This window comes from Phoenix dactylifera, chromosome 3, assembly GCF_051530095.1.
Source record: "Phoenix dactylifera cultivar Ajwa chromosome 3, Ajwa_hap1_PhDact_Kaust_v1.1, whole genome shotgun sequence".
In the NCBI taxonomy this organism is placed as follows: Eukaryota; Viridiplantae; Streptophyta; class Magnoliopsida; order Arecales; family Arecaceae; genus Phoenix; species Phoenix dactylifera.
In genome coordinates, this window is record NC_143192.1 from 27,279,088 (window position 1) to 27,304,075 (window position 24,988).

General features: G+C 37.8%; 1 protein-coding gene and 1 long non-coding RNA gene across 2 annotated transcripts; both read left to right on the plus strand.

The window, feature by feature from the left end:
* The first annotated feature begins 13,960 nt into the window (after positions 1–13,960).
* On the plus strand, positions 13,961–16,947 carry LOC148714285 (uncharacterized). The gene is made up of 3 exons (XM_088717924.2): positions 13,961–14,154; positions 14,247–14,327; positions 14,504–16,947. Exon 3 carries the CDS (start codon positions 14,559–14,561, stop codon positions 16,422–16,424), a length of 1,866 nt encoding a protein of 621 aa, XP_088574050.2. The 5' UTR covers positions 13,961–14,154; positions 14,247–14,327; positions 14,504–14,558; the 3' UTR covers positions 16,425–16,947.
* A 5,094-nt stretch (positions 16,948–22,041) lies between these two features.
* Positions 22,042–24,770, plus strand: LOC149768010 (uncharacterized). The gene is made up of 2 exons (XR_016399807.1): positions 22,042–24,296; positions 24,558–24,770. It is a non-coding gene; the product is annotated as an uncharacterized LOC149768010 (long non-coding RNA).
* Positions 24,771–24,988: the final 218 nt, after the last annotated feature.

Below are 24,988 nucleotides of genomic sequence, written 5' to 3' on the forward strand. Positions count from 1 at the left end.
ATGAGTTTAGAAGCCCTCAAACGCTTTTAAGCTTAAGTAGAGGAATGGCTTCTTGACTCTGGTCTCCTCTTGGATGAGTGATCGACTTGAATGTAGGAGGAGGAAGCTTTGAATGCTGGGGAGAAGTTGGTGGCGCAGTAAATGCTGATCTCCCCTTTTTCTCGTTGAAGAGCACTTGCAAAGCTTGAAGACTTGAATGCTTGGAGTGGAATGTATGTTCTCTATTTTGCTACAGTCTTCTGTGGCTATTTAAGCCAACCCCCACGGAAACTAGCCGTTACTCCACTTTTTCTGGCCGTTCTGCACACTCTGCGCAGCCTGACAATGTGACCGTTGGTGGGTTGGAGTCGACTCGCGCGATCAGGAGTCGACTCGGCTGTAGCGGGAGTCGACTCAAGCTTTTCAGGAGTCGACTCGGCAACTGTTCCAAGTTTGAATTAAAGTTGCCGTCACGACTGGGAGTCGACTCGTCTTGGCCCGGAGTCGACTCGCCAACTTCTGGCGCTGACCTGGCAATTTTGGAGTCGGCTTTTCCTCTGTAGACCGTGGATACAAATTTGAATTTTGCCCTCTCGAGTCGACTCGACTGTCCTGGGAGTCGACTCGAATCTCAGAGCCCGAACTCCCGATTCTCTGTCTTTTGGCTCATCCAGTCTTGGAGTCGACTCGAACTTCCTTGGAGTCGACTCGGCTCTCAGTTTCCGAAAGTTGGTCTTCTGCCTTTTGACGTGAAGCTTGTCTTGGTGTCGACTCGAGCTGTCTGGGAGTCGACTCGAATCTCAGTGGCAGTAACATGGTTTTCTCTGTTGATGGTCGCACAATCTTGGAGTCGACTCGCGTAATGCGGGAGTCGACTCGAATCTCAGAGTCCATAAAACACTCTCTGACTTTTTCTTTGTGCACCGGTGGGAGTCGACTCGCGTTCCACTGGAGTCGACTCGAATCTCAGAGTCCATAAAATACTCTCTGACTCTTTCTTTGTGTACCGCTGGGAGTCGACTCGCGTTCCACTGGAGTCGACTCGAATCTCAGAGTCCATAAAACACTCTCTGACTTTTTCTTTGTGCACCGCTGGGAGTCGACTCGCGTTCCACTGGAGTCGACTCGAATCTCAGATCTGAAAGACTGCTCTTCTATCCTTCTGTCTGTTTTCAGTCGGAGTCGACTCATACTGATTAGGAGTCGACTCGAGCTCGTGCCAGTGACCTTGATACGCTTGGAGTCGACTCGTGAAACTCGGGAGTCGACTCGAGTCTCAGACATTGGTTCAGCAGACTTCTTAACTTATCCAAAATACTGTAAACCATGTCTAGAAACACTTGAGCAGGATTTTCACTGAAACACTCAATTGAATTCATTAGTAATCACACGATATACTCAAATGCTTTGAGCTCATCAAAATCAAACGGGGTTTTAATCAATCACTCCACAAAAAGTTTGCTTCCTTTGATGAATACTCCCTCTTAAATACTTCTCCAACCTCCAAATAGACCTTCCTGACCGTTGAATTGAAGAAACTAGCCGTTTATAGTCGTTGGGAGTCCAAAAAGCACTTCTGCACAACTAGCTGTTATGCTTCTGCCCGTGTTTGGGTCGACCCAAACTTTCCTGGGGTCGACTCAAACCACTGTTCATCAGACTTGGGGTCGACTCAACTTTCACTGGGGTCGACCCAACTTTCACTGGGGTCAACTCATGCTTTGGGGTCGGCCCTCTCAGAAAACATAAAACCTTATATTTCAGCCGTTTTTCACTAGGGTCGACTCAACTCTTTTTGGGGTCGACTCAAGGTGGGGTCGACTCAAGTTCAGTTAGGGTCGACTCAAGGTGGGGTCGACTCAAGTTCCATTGGGGTCGACTCAAGGTTGGGTCGACTCAAGTTCAGTTAGGGTTGACTCAAGGTGGGGTCGACTCAAGTTCCATTGGGGTTGACCCTCTCAGGGATTCCAGAGACTTGTTTTCTTGCGGCTTGAAGATGGGGTCGACTCAACTTTCACTTGGGTCGACCCAAGTACTGTTCATCCATGCCATTTTTGTAGAAGTGTGCCCGATGGTTCCATGATGTGCCGGGATCGACTCCACCAATCTTGGGGTCGACTCATTCCACACTTTGCCGCAACTTAAGGTTAGATTCATCCATACAATCAATATACTTCAAGCAATTTTGAATGTGTGCTATGGTAGTGCTACATACTCTTAACAATGAAAATTACTATTATCTTCTTAAGAGTACGTTTCACTTGAAACTTTGCCGAATTAGAATTTAGAATTCACTATCCTTTTTCTATCGCAAATTTTATCTCATTATTAATCATGGAAATACATCTTGATCTCATTCTTCTAATGTATCATGAGTGTATCGAGGGTGTGCCATTTATCAATGATGTATCGAGTTAATTTGCATTTCTAATTTGATATGGCCTCAATGGTTTTGTTAATCATCAAAATAACATTATCATCCTCAATCTCCCTCTTTTTAATGATTACAAAACATTGAGTGTAAGCAAATTGGCATTCATATGAAAAGTTAGATTTAACATTCATAAAATACTTTTGGTTCAAGAGTTTCAAAGTAGTCTTATTTAGAGTTTGTATAAATGAACCAAGAGCTCCCCCTATCCTATCCAAATGGATGCCAAATGAGTTTTAGCTTTGCTCCCCCTTACTCTTGTATTTCATTAAGACAAAATTTTCAAAAGTTTGTGTCAAAGCAAGAGTTTCAAGTCATGTATCGAGGCAAGAAAAATCTCTATGATTATGTGCCAGAATTTAGATTTTCTTTTTGTCACATGTCTCGTCCTTAAGTATATAATATATACCTTTTATATTTTCTTTCCTATTATATTTTCCCTCCTATATAGTTTTTCTTATAGAATTTGCTTCTAGTTTCTTCCTTATATTTTCTCCCCCTTTTTGTTATCATCAAAAAGAATAAATGAAAGGGTTAGTATCGAAAAGACCATCACAAAGATCATAACTCAAGAGAAACATTGTATTTCATCTATGCTAAAAGTACAATGTTTTAGAGAAGAAATACAAACTACCACAAAGAGTAAATACAAGTCAAAATAAATACAAAGTCTAGGAGACACTTTAAGAGCATACTTTATGATAATGCTTTAGAGTTAATCAGCTTTAACATAATCAATATATTTCAATCTAAACTGATTTATATTCAATTCAAAATATAAAGCATTATGAGCATTATCAAAATCAAGGATAAAATGTTTGGCTTTAAGAATGAGACATTTGAAAAACGAGCCAGAAGAGATCTCTAAATATAGATTCCAAAGATAGTTTTCAAATCAAGTGTAGATGGAGTCTTTCTCAAGTTATTTCAAGGAGTATCAAGAATGATATTCAAAGAAAGCGCGAATGAAAATCCAACATTTTTTTTTTTGCAAGATCTTTAATATCATATGAAATCTTTTTTTTCATTTAAAATCTTTTTCTAATATATTAAGTATGTAGCAACCTAATTAATTTTTAGATTATAGTATAATAGCAGATAAAGATCAAAACTTCTATACTCGAATAAACACATGATCATGTTGAATTATTAATTCTTAATGATTTCAAAGTTCTTCCATGATATAAAAGTATTGAGGCACAGATACCAAAACATAAATACATGCAATTCATAATACATCTTAGAGAATACATAAAATCCAAAGCTTTGAAAGTTCTTTTGGAGCTCTTTTTAAAGACTTTCTTCTCTAAAGATCATAGCATCAAAATCAATTAAAAATTGGCTCAGGATTGAAACACTAAAGTGCAAACCAATAAGAGCTCATTAGTAGATTCCAAAGTAAATTTTCAATACTAAGACAAATAGAATCCTTTTCACTTAGTTTTCAAAACAAGTGATTTACCAATTAAGTACAGATGAAAATCCAACTTTCAAAAGATATTCAATGAAGCACAAAGTCTAATACCAAAATATGCTTAAATTGATATCAGTTTGAAACCAATTAGACATTAAAAGCATGCTAAAAGTTCTTTGCCAAATTTACATAGAGTAATATTTAATGATTTAGCTTTAAGAAATTCATGTCTCTTTCTTGTATGTAAGGCTCTTGATATCAATTCATGCTTTGTAAGTAAGACAGTTAAATTCAGAAATTAACAAGAATGATCATGAATCAAATATAAAATATTCAAGGTATGCATCAAATGTAAGTGGCTTTTGAATAAGATACAGCATGCAAAGATGTTGAATATCTAAAGCTCCCCCTCAAAAGATGCATTCTTCTTTAAACATTCTTTTCTTTTATTGAATTTCAGATTTTAATGATAAGCGTGAATAAAACTGAAATTTTGTGATATCAAGAATGTAGAGTTTTTCAAAATATATAGCAATCACTCTATTTAAACTTTCAAGAACAAATTATGCTTCCTCTTAATTTTTGAGAATATTTACTGAAGTATTAATTAGAAAATAATTCTTTTGAAGCTCAAATTTCTTTCAAAAGTAATTATATTTTCTTTCCTTTAAAAATTATTTGAGTAAGATGAAATATTTCAAGCTTTAGGATCATTCACTCTCTTCTTAAAAATAGCTTTTTGTTTTAATGATAGAAGCAATTAACTATGCAAGAAAAATATATAGAAGATCATTCAAGTGTATATTTATAAATTTCAATTTCTTAGTCATAGTTTCTCAGCAATGTATACATGAAGCATAATAAATCTTTTTAATATCAAAATAAAATCATATGTTTAGAAACATTTGTTCGCAATCAAGATTATTGAAAAATACATCATTTAGACCAATTTTAATAAACTTATAAGATAGAAAATGATATGTTTCATATGCGTATCGGAGCAAACAATCAAGGCATCAAAATTAATTCTATTTTTCTTAAACCGTAGTTTTCATCTAGGAATCATATTGAGTTATTCCCCAAAATGATGCAATCATTGAAGCATATAATGAAACTTACAAAAATGCAACGATAGAAGCATTTTTAAATTAAGTTTAAGCTTTTATACAAAATCAGATTCTGAATTTCATAAAAATTTTCAAAGAAGCTTTCAGGACTATAATTTGAGATATGCATCTTCTACATTGTAGCTCATCTTAAATTATTAAGATTGAAAACACATATTTCAAAAACATTAGAGCACATCCAGAATCTTTGTAATTCATATTGAATTTTGGTACAAATTGGAGGACATTATGTACTAATGTTAGGCAAGTTGAAAGATAAATTATAATCAATTCATTCTGCCTAATTTGCAAATTCAGATTATCCTTTTCTTTTATTTTTTAGAAGATATTCATTAAAATAGAAGTATCCTTTTCTTCTCCTTTTTGTAAATATATTCAACTTTCAGATTTCAAAGGTGATCATGAACGACAAATCTAAAATTTCTTTCAAAAATATTTTTAGAAAAATTCTTATGTAATTTTTCAAATATTCAAGCATTGGAACCGATTTAATAAAAAAAAAATTTTGATCAAAAGAGTACAAGAGAAATCCAAAATATCATTGATGAGCATAGAATGCAAGTGAAAACAATTTTTCATTAGGCTTTGGAACACAAGTTATTTCGAAGTCAAAACTTGTGTACAAAGTTAAAGCCTATTTCAAATTATGAGTGTCATAAAAAGAAAAATAAATTTGCTATTGGTAGAAACATGTTTCAATCAAATTATTCAAGCATGGAGCATTTCAAACTGAATATTGAAAACATATAATTCAAAGTATGCAAAACATAACAAGCATGTCATGGATCAAAATCAATTCTTTTCAAATAAAATTTCTTCTATTTAAATACAATTTAGCACTGATTTTATCCTTAAGGTGTGTTTTCAAGTGATTGAAACTTCATTTGATTATTTTTTTTCACAACCTTCTTATATATTTTCATTTATTTATCATTCATTCCCCAAATTTTTTTTTTAATTTCTTTCTTTAACCACTCAATGAACATTTTGATTATCTTCATTTGTTTTTCGGTTTTACTTTTCTATGCTCTATATTCTATTTGCTCCCTATCCGGTGGAGTTGGAAGGGGCATGAGGTACTACCACTAGCCTTCCTCTTGTGCCGTCCCTAATATATCCTACACCGAATAGTTGGGTCAAATAGTGCCAAGTACTACCACTAGCCTCTCCATTGGCACCATCCCTATGATGAGCAATGTAGAAAGGTTAAACTGTTCTCTTCAACAACAAGATATTCACTCCAAACTCTCCCTATTTAAATATAATTAATTACGAATTTTATCCCTTCCAAACGAATGCTCACACAAGTCTCACAAATATGCTGAATATATTATGCTTGCTCTGCTTTTTCTTAAGATTGGAGTATTTACTTAGCTTTTACTTCTTCCAAACAATGTTCATTTTCTTTTTCTTTATATCTCTCTCTTTTTGTTATTTTCAAGTAATCACATGAAAGAGCAGAATAAAAAAAATTAATCTAATATGCTGCATATAAATATATATCATGCAAATAGCATTTTCATTATGCCCAATGATTCATAGCTTATCACAAGTTATTTTGAATTAGAGATTTGAGGCATAAACTTATGTATTTCATGGTTATGCATTATACAGGCAAAAGTAAACTTCAATTTAATCACACCATGAAACAATTATCATTAGCATGAGAATGAAGCATGATATCAAGATGATCAGCAATTAAAGGTTTAATCATGCTACCATATAATTTCAGACTATTGATTTTGCTCAACTAACTCACAAGAGAAGGGTTTAGATTACCAGTGCATTTAGCATTCTTCAAGCCAAATATCTTTTAGATTCTTTACACCCTTGGCTGAAGAAAATCTCTCCTTTTTTTTCCAAGGGAATGTTTATTGTATCTTTCATCGAGGTGTCCTTCAAGTTGAAATTTCTTGCTCATAAATCCTGTATCATTAGCAAAATCTTTTTCTTTTCTTGAAGACAATTCATTAGGTTCTCTAGGATACAAAAGCATTCATACAACATATTTCTTAACTAGATGACTCAACATGAGATATGACAATAATTGAATTTGAGTCACTTTACTCAAGAGATTGCCTAAATATAAGCAAGCACAAGTCACTTGAACTAAAGAGATAACTTCATTAAGTAAAATGGTTCATGGACAAGCATGTGAGGCAATAGAAAGATTCATTAAAGTTAAATCAATTTTTTTGTTTTCAGAATCAATTTAACTTAGATTATATTGGCTTAAGATAATTATCAATAAAATATACAAGTTGAATTTTAATCAGATTATCTTAAATAGTTGTTTCTATCAAAATTCTGATTATGACTTAGCTTTCAACACAGATACTCTTGTTTCAGGAAGACAAGCAATCTTCTTTTAGAGCAAATAAGAAATATTTTTGACTTATAAGAGATAGTTCAAGAAAATTAATATTCATGCTTTAACAGATTTTTATGCTCAGATTAAACATGATGAGTTAAAATTAATCAGTGGAATTTGAGATCATTTTAGGAGAGGGTATTAATCATTCAATCAAGGATACAATGATTATGCTCAATGAAGTTTTAACATGAAGGCATGAAATCAGCATCAAACGTTTATACTAGAGAGGGAATTTAGATTTTGTAAACTTGAAGAAGAAGGTTATATATATATCCATTCATTGTTTTCTTATCATGATGCAAGCACTAGAAAGTTTCATGCTAAAATCGTTGAGATAAGATTTAACATATGAGGCATTTAAAAACTTTGATGCAGAGAGTATCGTAATTTCATAAAAAGATAATTTCGATACACGAAGTAGAATGTTAAACCTTATACTAGATTTAATGAATAAATTGAGACTTATCTTTAATTATGTGTCAACGCACCCATTTGTATGAAAGTTTCATTTGTTCCATGGGTAGCTTGGCACACCTACATCTACACCCTCATATTTTCATTTTGGGTACCCAAGCTTGCTTGGGTCCTTGAGGGCTAGTGCATATGGTTCCTTTTGGAACCCAAATCTGTTTAATAGTAATAACTTTACTATTTGATTTATTCGTTTTAGAACCATAGGTAAAGTTTTTATGCCCAATCTTTTTATGTTTGAAATAAGTTATCTTATTTGATGGTTTGCTTGGCGAATTGATAACCTTTTTCTTTAGGAGTTTATTGTTGAGCAAAGGAATCCAGCCAAGTCTTGATTTATCAAAAACAGCATGTTGGCTTTCAAACATCGTTTTTAATCTTTCTGAACTTACAGTGAATTTGTTAATAAAAGATTTCAGTTGGTTAACTTCTTCACTTAAGTTTTGATTTTCTTTAATTAAATTCTGATTTTTCTGAATCAATTCTTCTGAATTTAATCTTAAGCGTTCATTCTCAGAATTTAATTTGTCTTTCATTTCAGCGGAAGAATTTCTTTCTTCTGACATTTCCAGATTTAGTTTTTTAAGATTTTTATTTTTCGTAGCTAATTTTCTACATTCACCATACAAATCATGAAAAGCATTTAATAGTTCATCATAAGAGAATTCTTCTTGAAATTCATTAGGTGTAAAATCAGATTTAGATTTTACCTTATCTTCTTGTGCCATAAAGCATAAGTTAGTTACCTCTTGTAGTTTTTTGGAGCTAGTATCATCATTGTTGCTCCTAACTTTCATTTTCTTGCTTGACTCTTCCTTGGTCAAGGCTTTCTTGCTTTTTATCTCTTTCTTCCTTTCTTCTTGGTTCCTCTTCTTCTTTGTCTTTAGGAAGCTTTTGAATTTTTCGGTGTTTGGGTATGGATCCTTGTTTTCATCACCAAATTCTTCATTTGTTGTTCTTTCTTCCTGATTGGGAGATTCAACATCTTTTTCTGCAGGCTCACTGTTAGTATGTAATTGAAGCACATGTGAGCTAATCTGAATTTTGTCATAAATATTTTCTAAAGTATCCCAGATCTCCTTAGCAGATAAGCATGCAGAGATTTTATTAAATTCAGTTTCATGGATAGCACAATATAGTATGTTCATAGCATTAGCATTCAATTGTGCTAAGTCTTTTTCATTAGTAGTGTGAGAGAGTGAGTGAGGGCCATTTGTTATGACATTCTATAACTTATAGTTTTGTGATTGAACAAAGATTTTCATTCTAGCTTTCCATTGGATATAGTTATTTTCATCAAACAGTGGAGGTCTGTTTATGGAAAGTCCCTCGGTAAATAACACATTATGCAGGGTTGCCATGATCTTTGGCTCTAGTCGGTTAAGACTATAAATGACAAGAGAGCACTTGCTCTGATACCACTTGTTGCCCAAGGTGACAACCCAAGAGGGGGGGTGAATTGGGTTTTTCTAAATTTTTGGTGCTTTAAAGGTTTTCGTAGTTAAGTGCGGTGGATGCTTTCTTAAATTATTTGGATGAATTAAACTAGAGCAAAGATGAAAGAAAATGCAAGAATAAACATAAGAACAAGCACAACACAAACACAACGATATATAGTGATTCGGTGCACCCCAAGGCACCTACGTCCACTCCCCAAGCGTTCCCTTGGAAATTTTACTATAACCCCTCATATTACAGTAGGATTGTTTTCCGGGCTCACAATCCAAAACCTTTACAATTAGTTTTTCGAGATCACCAATAAACCTAACTATAGGTTTTACGGGCTTACCAATAACCTACGTTGGTTTTACGGGCTTACTAACAACCTACGTTGGTTTTACGGGCTTACCAACAACCTACAATGTTGGTTTTACGGGCTTACCAACAAACCTTACAACAAGAATAAAGAACAAGGAACTAAAGCTCCTAAATGAGCAAATAAAACAATTATGAGCTACAAAGAAGAGTTTAGAATATAATTATCGCTTTAATAAGGCTCTTCTCCTCTTTGTCAAGATTGCTTCACTCTTCAAGAGTTGGTGCAGCTCTTAATGTCTCTTGGAATCTGCTCAACCACTTTCTTTTGGCTCTTTGAATGAAGCAATTGAATGAAGCTTGCCTTGCTAGGGTTTTCTCTTGAATGCACTTGATGTATTTTCAAAAGCTTGCTTCCTCTGATGAATACTCCCTCTTAAATACTTCTCCAACCTCCAAATAGACCTTCCTGACCATTGAATTGAAGAAACTAGCCGTTTATAGTCGTTGGGAGTCCAAAAAGCACTTCTGCACAACTAGCCGTTATGCTTCTGCCCGTGCTTGGGTCGACCCAAACTTTGCTGGGGTCGACTCAAACCACTGTTCATCAGACTTGGGGTCGACTCAACTTTCACTGGGGTCGACCCAACTTTCACTAGGATTGACTCATGCTTTGGGGTCGGCCCTCTCAGGAAATACAGAACCTTATATTTCAGCCGTTTTTCACTGGGGTCGACTCAACTCTTTTTGGGGTCGACTCAAGGTTGGGTCGACTCAAGTTCAGTAAGGGTCGACTCAAGGTTGGGTCGACTCAAGGTTGGGTCGACTCAAGTTCAGTTAGGATCAACTCAAGGTGGGGTCGACTCAAGTTCCATTGGGGTCGACTCAAGGTTGGGTCGACTCAAGTTCAGTTAGGGTCGACTCAAGGTGGGGTCGACTCAAGTTCCATTGGTGTCGACCCTCTCAGGGATTCCAGAGACTTGTTTTCTTGAGGCTTGAAGATGGGGTCGACTCAACTTTCACTTGGGTCGACCCAAGAACTGTTCATCCGTGCCATTTTTGCAGAAGTGTGCCCGATGGTTCCATGATGTGCCGGGGTCGACTCCACCAATCTTGGGGTCGACTCATTCCATACTTTGCTGCAACTTAAGGTTAGATTCATCCATACAATCAATATACTTCAAGCAATTTTGAATGTGTGCCATGGTAGTGCTACATACTCTTAACAATGAAAATTACTATTATCTCCTTAAGAGTACATTTCACTTGAAACTTTGCCGAATTAGAATTTAGAATTCACTATCCCTTTTCTATCGCAAATTTTATCTCATTATTAATCATGGAAATACATCTTGATCTCATTCTTCTAATGTATCATGAGTGTATCGAGGGTGTGCCATTTATCAATGATGTATCGAGTTAATTTGTATTTCTAATTTGATATGGCCTCAATGGTTGTGTTAATCATCAAAATAACATTATCATCCTCACTCTTCCCTATATGTTCTCTTCCACTTACTTACATCTCCCCTTGCTCTTCTCTTGATTTTATAGCTTTGGATGGAGTGGGAACAAAGATCTAGCCGTTAGAGACAAAAAATAGAGCCGTTGGAGTCGAGAAAAAAACTAGCCATTATGTCTCCCAGCGTGCTCGAGTCGACTCGCACAGATCTTGAGTCGACTCGGCTGAAGCAAGAGTCGGCTCGTGAATAGGAGTCTGCTCGGCACTGTAGTTAGTGTCGGCTCACACTGTAGCTGGAGTCGGCTCGAGAACTGTAGCGCTGAAAACTACTTTCTATCCTGACTGAAAGAGACGGCTCGAATGAAGTAGGAGTCGACTCAGCAGTGTAGCTGGAGTCGGCTCGTGGATAGTAGGAGTTGGCTCGAGCACTGTTCATTGAAAATCAGATCTCTATCTTTTTCTGCAGGAGTCGGCTCGTGAATGGTAGGAGTTGACTCGAGCACTGTTCCTTGAAACTCCAGAGTGCCAGAGTCGACTCTGAACTTCCAGGAGTCGACTCGATGACTATTCTTTTGAATTTTTCTTGGAGTTTGCTCCTTCAACTTGAATCCTTTGAACTTGAACCTTGGGCCAATGAAGTGTGGCTTTCTTCCAACTTTTTTTGAAAGCTTTTGAGGCCTTCTTGTATTTTTCCAACTTGCTATGTTCCTTGCAAAACAAATTATCTTTCTTCTTGCAACACAAACATTAGTAATTATACTTTAAGGTTTTGTGATCATCAAAATCAATCTTTGGGTCAGCAGAAGGGTTCTTTCTCTCCCAGCCCAAGCCTTCTTCCTCCCTTCTCCACGGCAGCGAGTTGCCCTATTCATCCTATTCCTCCACGGTAGCAAGGCAAGGAAGATCCATAGTGCAAAGTTTCCTCCTTCCTCCTCCATCGCGAGCAAGGTTGAAGAAGAAGGAATTCTTCTTCAAGGAGGTATGTTGGTGATCTTCTTCTAATCATCATTGATAGTCATGAGAGATATCTGCAAGGAGCTAGCACTCCGGTGAGATCAGACCTCAGATAGTCGAGTCTTTGTGTGGATACCTGTAGAGGCCGGACGCGTGTGCGGCTCCAACAAGAACCTCTAAAGATCATCAGGCTGCGGTATTTTTTCACCCGCATAAAGTTTGAAGATGGGATCTTCAAACCTTTGTTTATGATTTTGTTTTAGTTTTGTGATATTTAATCAATCCCTTCAGATCCTAATCTCCCCTTCCTCATGAGTTCAAAGGTCTTCTGGATTTGGAGCCAGAAAATTTTTTTGAACTCTACAATCCGTGGCGCGTTCATATGATGAACGACGTCCCGTGCGAGATTCCGCTGCGATCGGCACATCGCACGGAGCGTAACTCAACAAGATGCACCCCACACGACACGCACACCTTCACGGACATATGGCTGTAGTACAGGACGATCCACAGCTCGGTTACTTCCTTCGCTCAAGCCAAAGGACGACTCGAATTCGAAAGTCGGGGGGCAAATGATGGGAGGCAAAATGGATCGTCCCACTCCGGTATGAAGTCACCCAATTTCGGCTAGCAAACCTTAAAGCCAGGCCGACCTCGGCCTCACCAAGAGCCAGGTCGACCTCAGCCCCACCGAGAGCTGGGCTGACCTCGGTTCCGCTAAGAGCCCGAGCTGACCCCCACTAGGGGCCCGAGCCATCCTCGGCCCTATCAACCTCGATCCCGTCGAAGATCCCTTGGATCCCATTCCCAGATAGTCGAGCTACTAGATCGTGCCACGTGGCAAACCCAGAAGCTTCCTCAGCAGATCTTTCTAGATCGCGGTGTTAAAGGCACGGTCATAATGACAGCCGCCTCGGGGTCCGAGGTAGGGCATTGATGACTGGCCCCTCACATACCACCAGATTATGCCTAGTAGTGAGTGCGCACACGACGTATTTAAGAACTCCCTTGACCACTACAATTTGGAATGACGTGGCGGACCCTCAGAACAGATCCGGAAAGATATCTCCCGAATTCTTCGCCTGCACGACTGATCTCCGTGCTATACGCCACCTCTAATTGATGGTCAGCTGATCACGAATCGACTTCAAATTTTAGGTAATGGCCGAAACCCTCACCCTATAAAAAGAAAATGGAAAAAGGCCTTCAGTAAGCCATGATAAGCTCTTTTAAGCTACAAGAGGCCATTTAAGACATTCCGAAACTCTCTAAAAGGCCCGGCTAACTTAGACATCGGAGGGCTTTCGCCGGAATCCCTGGCTAAGGCTTTGTGCAGGTGCCTCGGAGCGTAGGAGGTGGCCTTCTTTCTCTCTTCCAATCGGTGTTTTTTCGGCTTCTTCCGGCATGGTCACCCTCAGGCCAGATTTCAACCACAACATATCGGTACAGGCTCTAAAAAGCACCGCAAAAGACTATTTCTTTTGTAGTGTATGGTTGAGAGATGACTAGATAGAGCATCATTAATATAGATTGGATGATTAAATTTTATAATTGGACTAGTGTTTGTTGTTTGTTATGAATTGGGATCATTTTTGATTATGAATATCGAGATTGTATTAAATTTTTAGGCCTAGCATATTTTCTGAGCCTCTGCCCTAAAAAATATGAGGGCGTGCTGCGTTTTGAATCCGGATGCTGGGTTCAAGGCGTGACAGTTATACGAATAATAAAACTCATATGTACTAAGGACTATTATAGTGACCCTTATGAACTTACATAAACCTCCGAGCCTTGTCTGAAGCTGCGCGTGCAAACTACTTTCGTAAACGTGCGGCATACGACACAGCCAGCGCGCCATTTGTTTGAAATGACACGTGGCAATCACTGGCCAGGCGCGCAAGCATGCAAACGTCTAAGAAGCTCTCTCCCAATTCTGCAGAGAAATTCCTATCCGGTTACCGAAACGTAATCGAGATCTAAAAGTTCTACAAGAAGTGGACGGTAGATCTTTCTTCCCGCATATGAATTGGTATGAAGGAATGCGTAACTATCTTTAACCTGGAATGCTTTTCATGCTCTACATACGACGAAGCTGGTGGGAGGATTGAAGCCTTCATTCCGAAAAACAAAACAACAAACTGTAAAGAAACAGAGAAATGATATCAACTCCTCATGTCAGCGATGAAGGTATGGCTTGTTCAGCGAAGTAATATGCGTTAATTACTTCCGAAATGATCAAATGAGCACCGAATTCTTATTTTTGATGTACTTTCGTGCAGGTATTTGTATTGATATCGATTTAGATCAAGGGAAATGGTGAAGGTTTTGATATGAAGGACGATTTTCTCAGCTGAATCGAGGTAAGAGAATTGGTATTTTTCAGTTCTTTCGTTGAAATATGGTTGATTGATGAAAAAATTAAGCAGCCTTCTTCGTACTCGTAATCAAAAGGATCATTTTTTCTGTCTTTCTGTCTGCATGTCTCTGTTCTGGAATTAGGGTTTTGAAAGCTTAATCGAATAAAATTCTCTGTTAGGGTTTGATCAATTTTGTTAAAGAAACAAAAGAGATCGAAGGAAGGAAGAATAAAAATGAACAGAGAAGTGCAAGGTGGACATGGAAGGTCACTATCACAGCAGATCTCGCAGGTCAGGGCCTTCCAGCGACAAAGGGAGTTACGACTCAACGCAACTTATAAAAATTTCCATCAGCGAAGCTTCGATCAAGGCCACTCAAGGCAGTGCTCGGACATTCTACCTCACAAGGCTGATATCTTTATGAAAGCCGGGCGACTTGCAGCGGAGTACTTGGTGTCCAGGGGCTTGCTCTCCCCAAGCTTGCTTCCCGGAAATCAGACCAATGCAGGCCAAGAGAAATTTAAGGGGAAAGATGGAGACTTTCTGGAGCCCAGAACTTCTACCACTGCTCAGACTGGAAAAGCTGCACCAGAAGTGGATCAGACTGATGAGAATGACACTGATCCCTTATGGACTTGGCATCTAACATACAGGAAGAGAAGGGAGCCTGATTCTAGAGGTTCTGGTTTGGATCAGCGAAGAGACGCCGGAAGGAGATGCCATTCAGTGAAAAGAACTCCAAGGAAACCTGATACTCAGGATGCGGATGAAGATTTTCCTCCTGGTTTTGGTGGGAGTTGGCGTAGAGGGTCAGCTGAAGCTGGAGAAAAAGTGTCAAGAATCTTCGAAGACGACCGATTCACAAGAGGCAATGGCAAAGGGGAACACACATCAGAAACAGGGAATTGTAGAACTAAGGATGATGCCATATTGAAAGCAGGTTCTGGGAGAACTAGGAAGGATCATCCACAGGAGGCCAATCTGAATATGAATAAAGCGCGTGACAATGGTAGATCAGTAGTTGTAGATACGGTGAAGGACAATATGAGTGGTGCTTCGGAGAAGAAACATGTACGAATGGATGATCATCGAGAAAGAAAGCATGAACACGATCTCCTGAAACTAATTAGCTTTGCTGAAGTGCCAAAAAAGCCCCATTTGCCATTGGCGCGAAGAATTCAAAAATTTGCTCAAGCTGATCAAGGGCCCATTGCTGAGGCAAAGACCACATCAAAAGCTGCTCTGAAAGGAGTTTCCATGTTTGTGCATCATGACAGGAAAACAGATGAAAGATGCTCAAGACGTGATCATATAAGTAGACCAGGACCAGAAAAGTCAAATTGTGGAACAACTGATGACACCAAGACAAAGGCAAGTTATTCTCGAACTAGGAAAACTCACCAATCTGAGCCTAATCTGAATGTAGGCAAACTGGATGATGATGGCGAGGTCTTGGATTTGTTAAAGACTGATTCAAGTGGTCATTCAAAAAAGCAAGATGTACTACTAGAGGATAAAACATTAATGCAGCTTGATAATGATCTTTTGAAGATAATCAGCTTTCCACAGGTGCAAAAAAAGCCGCGATCATTGTTGGCAAAAACAAACCGACAAATTGATCTAGTTGGTCAAGGGCACACTGAGGCCAAGAGAACATTGAAAGTAGATTCAAAAGAAACTCACAAGGTTGCTATGGATAAAGGTTCAAATTTGGGAGATATTAAGAGTTTAGTTTGTATGATAGACAATGCAAGCCTTCCAATCAAAAAGAGAGGTAAAGCAAGTCTTATACAGCCTAATAACAAAATAGATGATCAGCATCCAGGAAGGGAGGATGTCACTGCCGATGATAACAAGTTAAAAGTGAATTCTTTTAGAAATAGGAAAGATCACCCATGGAAGGCTACTATGGAATTCAATAATGTGGTTGATGATGGCAGAGTTACGAGTTCGTTGAAAATTTATCCAAGTGGTGATCTGGAGATAATGAAAGATGCAGATCAACTAATAAGGAAGGGAGATATTGATCTCTTGAAATTAGTTTCCATGAAAGTTAGCAGGAAGCCCCGGACAATCAGCAGAAAGAAGCCAAAATTTTGATTAAAACACACTAGGAACTGCTACAAAGGAATATTCCAAATTTGCCATGGAAGATGATTCAAATACAAGTAAAATTAACAATTCCATATTTGCTTTGGATTGGACAAACCTGTAAATTCAAGAGATGCTTTAAGTGATAGGCCACCAGATTATGGGGTATATAGATCGGTAGTTACTCTGAGTCAGGAGTCAGATTCTGTACAGCACAATGACAAAAAAGAATGAAAAGTTAAAGAGAGTTATCACCATCCTGGGTGTCTCAGGAGAATGAGCACTCGTCTTAGGACTCAAGCCCACATGTTGAGAAGCTCTTAGCGGATGATGAAATGGTTAGCAGTTGAGCAAGAGAAGTCAGTGGGTGCTTCTTTAATTCCAAATATTGAAGCTGAATATAATGTCCAATCAGAAAAAGGCGAGCATCGTCGACCCACTTCATGGAAAATCTTTTATCTCATCCTCATGGCAACTCCTGAAATAGTTAAAATTCCTGCTTAACCTATTAGAACCAGCTTTATACATAGTCAGTCCATAAAATAAGTTTTCACATGATCATTTTTGATAGTTGCAATTTCCTTGGCTACCTTATCTTGTGTCTCGTCCTTTCTCATTCAGTCGTTTCATATTGTACAAGAACTTTAGGTTGTATTCTCATGGTCCAATAAAGTAAGCTTGTAAGTCATTATGTTTCTAAATATTTCACTATACTGCAGTGAGATAATATATCTGGGGCTTGATAAGTCTGAAAATCATACAGAGCATGCAGTTCCTTCTGGCATTCAGGATGTTGCTCCTTCACGGTTTCAATGAATATCCACTGGGACTGAAAAACCTCAATAAGCAGCAGAATAGAATGGGTCCTTTTGATTCTGTGTTATTATAGCAATTTCTGTTTCAGTCTGTCATTCATTGTCCGAATGAATATTATGTTTCCAGTTAGTAGTCTGTAATTTTGGGTATAACAACATTAAATTCTTGTTGTCAAGAATGGCTTGATCTGCAGTCTGGTTAGGAATGCTTGAAATATTAGCTACCTACATACATATATTGCAGTTGAGGCATATATGGTTGTCATTCATTGACTGAAATTAGCTCACTATTTTCTAGTTAGCAGCTTGAAATTATTATGTAGTGTAGGCATTAAATTCTTGTTGTTGGAGGCAATTTTATTTACAATCTGGCTGCCTGCAATAGTTTCTAGTTATATGTTTTATTTGGAGCTATGATTCTCATTCATTCCTTCAAATGAATCATAAGTTCTCCAGGTGGTCGCTAGCATGCTATTTTAAGAGTAGTTAGTGGCATGATACTTGGGTATGGCAAGTATTGAGTTGTTGTTGGCAATCAATGCATCTGCTATCTGGTTGACCGCAGCTCCAATAATTTCAAGTTGTGCAACAAAATTGTTCTGCTGTGGTTGAGGGGAAACTTTTTCCAACATTACATGTGTGTTTAATTTCATTACTTTTGTTTACATTTATTTATTCATTTATTTTCCACTCAACAGTTCTTCAATTCTACATGTGCTCTTGATAACATTTTGTCCAACTTGGATGACAATGGTGATGATGTTGGAATACTGAATACAAATTTTTTAGGATATTGTAGGCATCTTCTGCTTTTGGCTTTGTGGACACTTTAATATTCCCTATTTGGTCCAAGTTTTCCAATATATAGCTCAGATCATTATTTACTAGAAATAGTAAATGGTGTAAAAGTATTATTGCAATGTAACCAAAAAATGAAAAAAATAATATTGCAAATTTGTGCTAGATTTGTTATATGCATCACTTATTTGAAATAAACTTTTCTTATGTTTCTTCAGTTGGCACACTAATAATGTGACATCTTGCACTGAACATATCCATGTATGATGTTTCCAACTTATCCAATAAATTCAAAGAGGCAAATAAGTTAGAATCAGGGAAATTTAAAAGGCAACTTAGAAGTCCTATTGAGTTATAACATAGGTTGACTCTCAATGAGATTTAGTATATGCGATGGATGGAAAGAATTTGTGGTTATCAATAGCCGTGTCCTAAATGTCATTTATACCTGCCCAAAGTATTTTTCGCAAATTTTTTATGCTGGGTTTAACATGATATGGCTATGTCTTTCAAATGTTTGGCAATTTGGCCACTGATATGGTGTATTAATGTATAAATTGTGTGACTACTTCCATTTCTTTTGTAACATGTGTACCAATGAGACTATGGTTCGAGGAAATGATTGCATTGAACTAGGATGAAGACATTTGTGCCACTAAAATAATGTTTGTCTGTCTTTGATGCATGGTGAGGGTAAGATACAATAGGATTGTATTCTAACTAGATTTCCTATAGTTCTATTCATGTTTCAAATTTTGAATTCTGTTTTGCTAGTTGGGTGCCAATGCTTGGCCAATGTGATTGATGAGTAGGGTGCCCCATTTTCAAGTTAGGTCAAGGATGCCTTTAATTGGGGTTGTGCTCTATATTGTGCAGATTAGGTTTGTTATGCGGTTCCTCATACTAGCCTGTACCATGCCATATTGTTAAAGTACCTATATGGTACTAAGGTTCAATATATCATGGGGCCTAATAGACCAATGACAAGTGGATTGGCTAGTTCCACCTAGTTTTGTGGTGTATCAACCCGTACCGCCTAGTTTGAGGCAGTACAATGGTTGGGTATTGGACAAGGATCTCCCAATATTATGCTAATATGGAACTATATGATATCATACTGTACCAAGTGCATGCATCGTACCGTACTGTAAGATACCAATACATTGCCCAATACTAGTGAGGTAATCAGCACTTGCACAATAAACCTTGGTTTTATGTGAGCATTAGATCTCATTCAATAAATACATATTGATTTAATATCACATTTCTCCTAAATGGATTAACTTTAAATATTTGGTTAAGAAAATTTACTTCTAGTATAAGCATGCTAAATGATGCAATTGAAACCTGTTTAAAGCAAAGCTCTCTATAAATACTAGTACAAAATTTTGCATTATGTAACCAATTCCATAATTATTTTGTCAATTATTTCATAAAAACACAAAAAACAACCATAGCTTCCTAGCAATAAATTGTCTAAAACTAGAAACAAATAGAGTTATTTAAGAATGTAGGGTTTCATGAGTAGTATATGTGTATTGTACACCACATTAGCATCATGTGGGGTTTCACCATATGCATGGCACATGCATTTTACTAATCTAATAACAAAAGCAATGAGCATATTTAAAAAGACATGATTATGAATTTTCTTTATAATTAACATGAGGACATAATTTTTTATGAACTGTATCAACAGAATGCTTCTAATCTCCATAGAACCATCGTAAACCCAGCTTTTACTAGCATAGATTGCTGGTATTGATTTAGTAGGATCTTCAATGCTAACTTTTGCTTTTGGTAGTACCAAAAGAAAAAAAAATAACAAAGTTGAACAAGTTTCAAGGAGGTTTTTGGAGAGACAAAGCATTTGCCTTGTCAGTATGAGTCAGCAAGACTTTATGCTTCACTTTGTGTTCATAATTTACTTGTAATTATTCTTAGTAACGCATGATGGTTTGCTCGAAATTGCTCCAACTACTGACAATCATGCATGACAACTATCTTGAAATTGCTGAAAGTCTTAATAGTAATGCTTAACAGTAGACCAAGGTTTGCTGTCTTAGTACCGGATCCTGGACCAGTACCATCCTATCACTACAATGGTAAGCTAGGTACGGGGGCCAGTTCGGCATACCAACACTCAGTATACCTCCTGTACCATGTATTGGTTCGGTACCGATATGGCACGGTATGGATGTGCACCAGCTCTAATCGATATGGCAAACCTTGCTCGACACCTCTCCAAATTTCCAGGCCAATTAGGTGAGGACATGTTATTCAAGGTGTGGGCAGTTGTGGACCTGTGATCTTCCTCTCATGAATGTTGTGAACCAATGATGTATTAAGACATGATTATCTTCTTGGAGGAAAATACTGATAAAAGACATGTATTAGAAGGAGCCCTTCATGTTTAGCAAAACAATCCTTTGATAGACTTTGATTTAGATATATTACAACAAAAAATTTCTGCTTGCTAGAGGATATCTACTTACAAAATCAATTCCACATAACATCCACTATTTGTGTTGTAATTTATCCCAATAGCATCGATACCTAAATGAATCATGTCTACAGACCAACAACATGGTGTGTTGATGAAATTCAGGTTCAAAGCTTGGGATGAGCATCCATCCAGCATATGAGGTAAGTGCAACACCACCATCTATTATTTATTTTACATAACTAGAAGGTAATGATATGTCGAGTTAGAGTTTTATCATGTTATGCTAACTTAAACTAAAATAAAACAAGAGATGATGGTACAATCCTGAGTTCAATGAAGACTGATTCAAGTTGTAATTTGAAGAAAACAGATACATCAGCTGCAGATCAACCAATAATAAACAATGATAATGATTTGGTGAAACCAATCGGCTCATAAAAGTGAGCAAGAAGACTCTGTCTTGGTGCAAAGAAGACGAAGTTTTGGTCTCATTGTCCTGAACTATGAAAAGGAACATCCCATGAGAAGCGTCGTTGATTAGCAACGCTATAAGTGTCGTTACTTAGCAACGCTTTCTATAAGCATCATCACTTAGCGATGCTTATGAACATCGTTAAAGACCTGCCACATAGCAAGCCTGCATGCAATAGACCTCGCAACACTTTTGAAAAGTGTCATTAGTTAGCAATGCTTAAAAGCATTGTTAACTTAATGGCACAAACCACAAGTGTTGTAAACAATTTTTTCCACGCTTGCTTGCATTGCCGACACTCCCTCGACGCTTTCAGAAGCATCGGGGTGTAATTTTACAATGCTTATAAGCATCGTATATGACATAAAAAGCCGGGAATGCCAGCTTTTCCTGTAGTGAGAAGCTGCTGCGAAAAGAATCTTTTTAGTGTTGCTAGAGTGGAGCATTCAGATTCAGGTAAGATTAACAGTTCCAAAGCTAGGCACCTGATATTTCTTCTTTTCAATCTATCCAATCCATGTTTGCTCAAAGAAAAGGAAAGTTCTGTCATATCCACAGATGGATTGGAAGTTTTCAATATGGCTCGAGTGATAGGCCACCAGGTTATGGGATATATTGACTGGTCATTGCTCTGAGAGAAGAAGTCGACTTTTGTAAACCAGAATGACGGAATCAGAAGGCAAGAGACTTGTCACAATCCAGGGTGTCTTATGAGAAGGATCACACTTGTGTTAATAGTCGAGCCCATATGTTACCAAGTTTTCAGGAGATGATGAAATGGTTGCTACACTACAACAAAAAAGATCTTTGCCGACTATTGAATGCCGACGCTATGGAAAAGCATCGGCAAAGTTTGCTAGCTCAAGAACTTTTGCCGACGCTTATTAGTAGCGTCGGCAAATTAAAGGAATCCACGACGCTTAAAAGCGTCGTCATAGTCCTCAATTCCAACTGCCACTCGGAAGCGTGGGAACTAGTTATAGGGCGACGCTATTACGCGTCATTATTCTTCCGGACCTACAACGACGGTTATAAGCGTCGGTATAATACGACGCTTATAAGCGTCGTCGAAGGCGAGCACACCACCCTAACCCAGCGACCGACCCGAGCCCTTATTTCTCCTCTCCGGCGCTGCTGGAGCTTCCGTACTCATCTCCGGCGCCCTCGTCCCCCTCCCCTCTCTTTCTCTCTCGGGAAGAAGTCGTTCTCTCCCCCGGAGCTCTAGCCCTAACACCCCTTCGTGCCAAGAACGCGCTTGCCTCCGCCCCCTGATTTCAGGTCCTAAAATCCCCCGATCTCTCGCCCGCCTCTTCTTGAAGTGATCCCGATCTCTCTGGTTTTTCCCGTTGATGTTTGTTTCGATTCTTTTGCTTCAGCTTTGATTCCCGTTAAGTAGGCTTGTTAAATTAAATTAAATAGGAAAGGATCGTAAGCACGCGCTTGGGAATCGTGTTTGCTTTGGGAATTCTAAAATCCTTGCCGGATCTGGATGTTTTCGTGAGGATTTGGTCGATTTCCTTGTCGGGTATTGCTCTTTGCCGCCCTATTTGGAATTTGGGTTGCTTTGTCATTCGTTCTCTTCTTTTCTCGGGGGCTTTAAATTGCGATTTTTTGCTTAAATTCAAGGGTTTCTTTGGGATTCTGGGATTCTGGCTGCATGGGTAATTCTTTGGAATATGTGGGAAGGTTGGGCAGCAGATGTTTGAAAGCGATTGATTGCAATTTTTGTTCACAGGGAAGAGATAGGAGGGGCCCTATTTCTTTATCTGTTTGACTTTTCTTTTTCCTTTTTTTTTTTGATGCTATCCTGTTTCTCAATATTATTGTTAACTGGCGAAAATTTGAAGGAAGTCTTGGTATATGCTCGTAATTATTATTTTAACTTGGTGGAATTTTCTTATATGATGGAAATATTGCTTGAATTTGATTGTGAAATTGCTATTTAGACCCGTTTATTTCTGCATCCATATGAATTATCTGTTTGTTACCCCGCGTCCGTTTATTTCTAATTTATAATTAGAACTTTCTGTAATAATTGTGGATCAAATTTTGGAGTGACAGCTACTGCAATAATCTCTGCTGGAAGCAAATTGGCTTTGCATAGACATAAAGGGATCATAAGCGAAAGGAAAATTCATGACATGTAAATAAAGGGCATATTGAAAATTTAGCCGAGTAGCATGAAATGGTGTCCCTGAAGGCGAGTGGTTATTGGGTTAATTAATAAATGTTTTGACCTTTGTTTTGACTTTGCTAGCTGTTTATCTGCTTCACCAATTGGAGAAGCATAATTGTAGCACACGTCTTCTCTGATGTTTGGATCAAAAAAAAAATCTACAACTTTACCGGAAGGGTTATGGCATGCTTGTTTTTATTAGTTGTGCACATCAGTTAAAAAAGTAAGCTCTGGATATTTCCTATAGCTATCTTCTCATCAATGCTCTCTATGATTATAGACATTACTGTTTCTGACAATTACTTTCTAATCAATCATTAGTCTGTATATACACTGCCCCATAATTGTCACTGTGGGACCCTAGCCTGGTGCTCCTTGGGAGGGAACTGGATGGCTGTTATCAGTGCTCACTTGGATCGGATTTTTTTCGGTGATTGCAAGATGCAAAGGATTACATTGACCTGCATTGTCCATGGTTTTTGCTGGTTTTCGATTCATTTTTGGGTGGCTAGTACAGGTCTTGAGCTGATCATGGCCATGCTAATTGTTTAGCTGCTTTTCTTACCATTTAAATAATACTTCCTCCACTATCTCATGCAGAAAAGACTAAGAAATATATGTTATTATTCTTTATGTTGCATGTAACAGTGAGAGAAGCACTGAGGACTTCCAAAAGGCCATCTCATCATTGAAGGAACTCAACCAAACTTTACACTCTATCAGTTATTTCTGGTCGTTTATTGGCGTGTTTATATATTGTCATGTGATTGTCGCAACGAGTGGCTGCTATTGGAAGTTTTCCCATAATTAGATGCTTTACTTTCCTTTGAAGGTAGCTGCAGATTATGACCTGCTTGTGATGTATCATTTGTTTACTCGGCTTTCTGTTGTGCGTAAGAGGGAGACAGGTTGGGCAAGAAACTTCCCTGTTCTTCCACTTTTTTGGATTAGCAGCTCAGCACTAACACAGCCTCTCTATTTTAATCCCAGCAAACAGAGTCTTGCTATGGTATAAACAGAGCACTTTTCATTGAGGGCACGTCTTTTAAAAATTCTATCGTTTTCATTGAGGGCTACTTTGTTTGGATGGAACAAGAAAGTATACGTGGTGAGGTGCACTATGGTATAAACAGGTCACATGCAATCATCATATAGCCTGCCCTAAAAGTTGTAGGTGTGTGATTTTTGAAACATTGAACACTTTTCGACCGTACATTATAATTGCTGGTTTTGTTAATTTTATATTGCTGCATTATCACCACATTCTCATCCATATGATGGTGATTTCTGTGGTGGGCTCATATAACATTCTGCAACTCAAACTAAGTCCCAGTTCCTGATTCTTCTTTGTACTTGTATCCACAATATCTGAACCAATTTAGTGTTTGTTTATCTTTGCTCTGTGAGACATCATGTCCTGATATAAATGTTGCAGATTCAAGAGGGGCGAACTACTACAACAAATTGTCCTATGATTCGTGGTAGTCGTTAAGAACTTCTATTGTTACGTATGCCAGGCTATGGAGACCCTTGATACATATTGTAGATTGTGTACTTAGGAATTTGACTTGTATGTTTTTAGAATGTTTTTGAAGTACAATGTAATCAAATATGATAATATGAATGTAATCAAAGTTCTTGTTTGTGACTCGTATTTTGTTATATATGTGATTCAGTGTATTTGTTTGTTAGAATTTGTGTTGTTAGAATTTAATGTACACAGAGTATTTAAAAATTATTTTTACAAAAAAAAATTTAAAAAAAAAAATTTAAGGCCGACGCTTATAAGCGTCGGAAAAAGCAACCGGAACGTAAACTGGCACGCCTTTAACGACGCTTTTAAGCGTCGGCCTAACACCATAGTAG

Bases quoted from the DNA above. Each gene is read 5' to 3' on its own strand.
- LOC148714285 (XM_088717924.2), top strand. From the start codon at position 14,559: ATGAACAGAGAAGTGCAAGGTGGACATGGAAGGTCACTATCACAGCAG.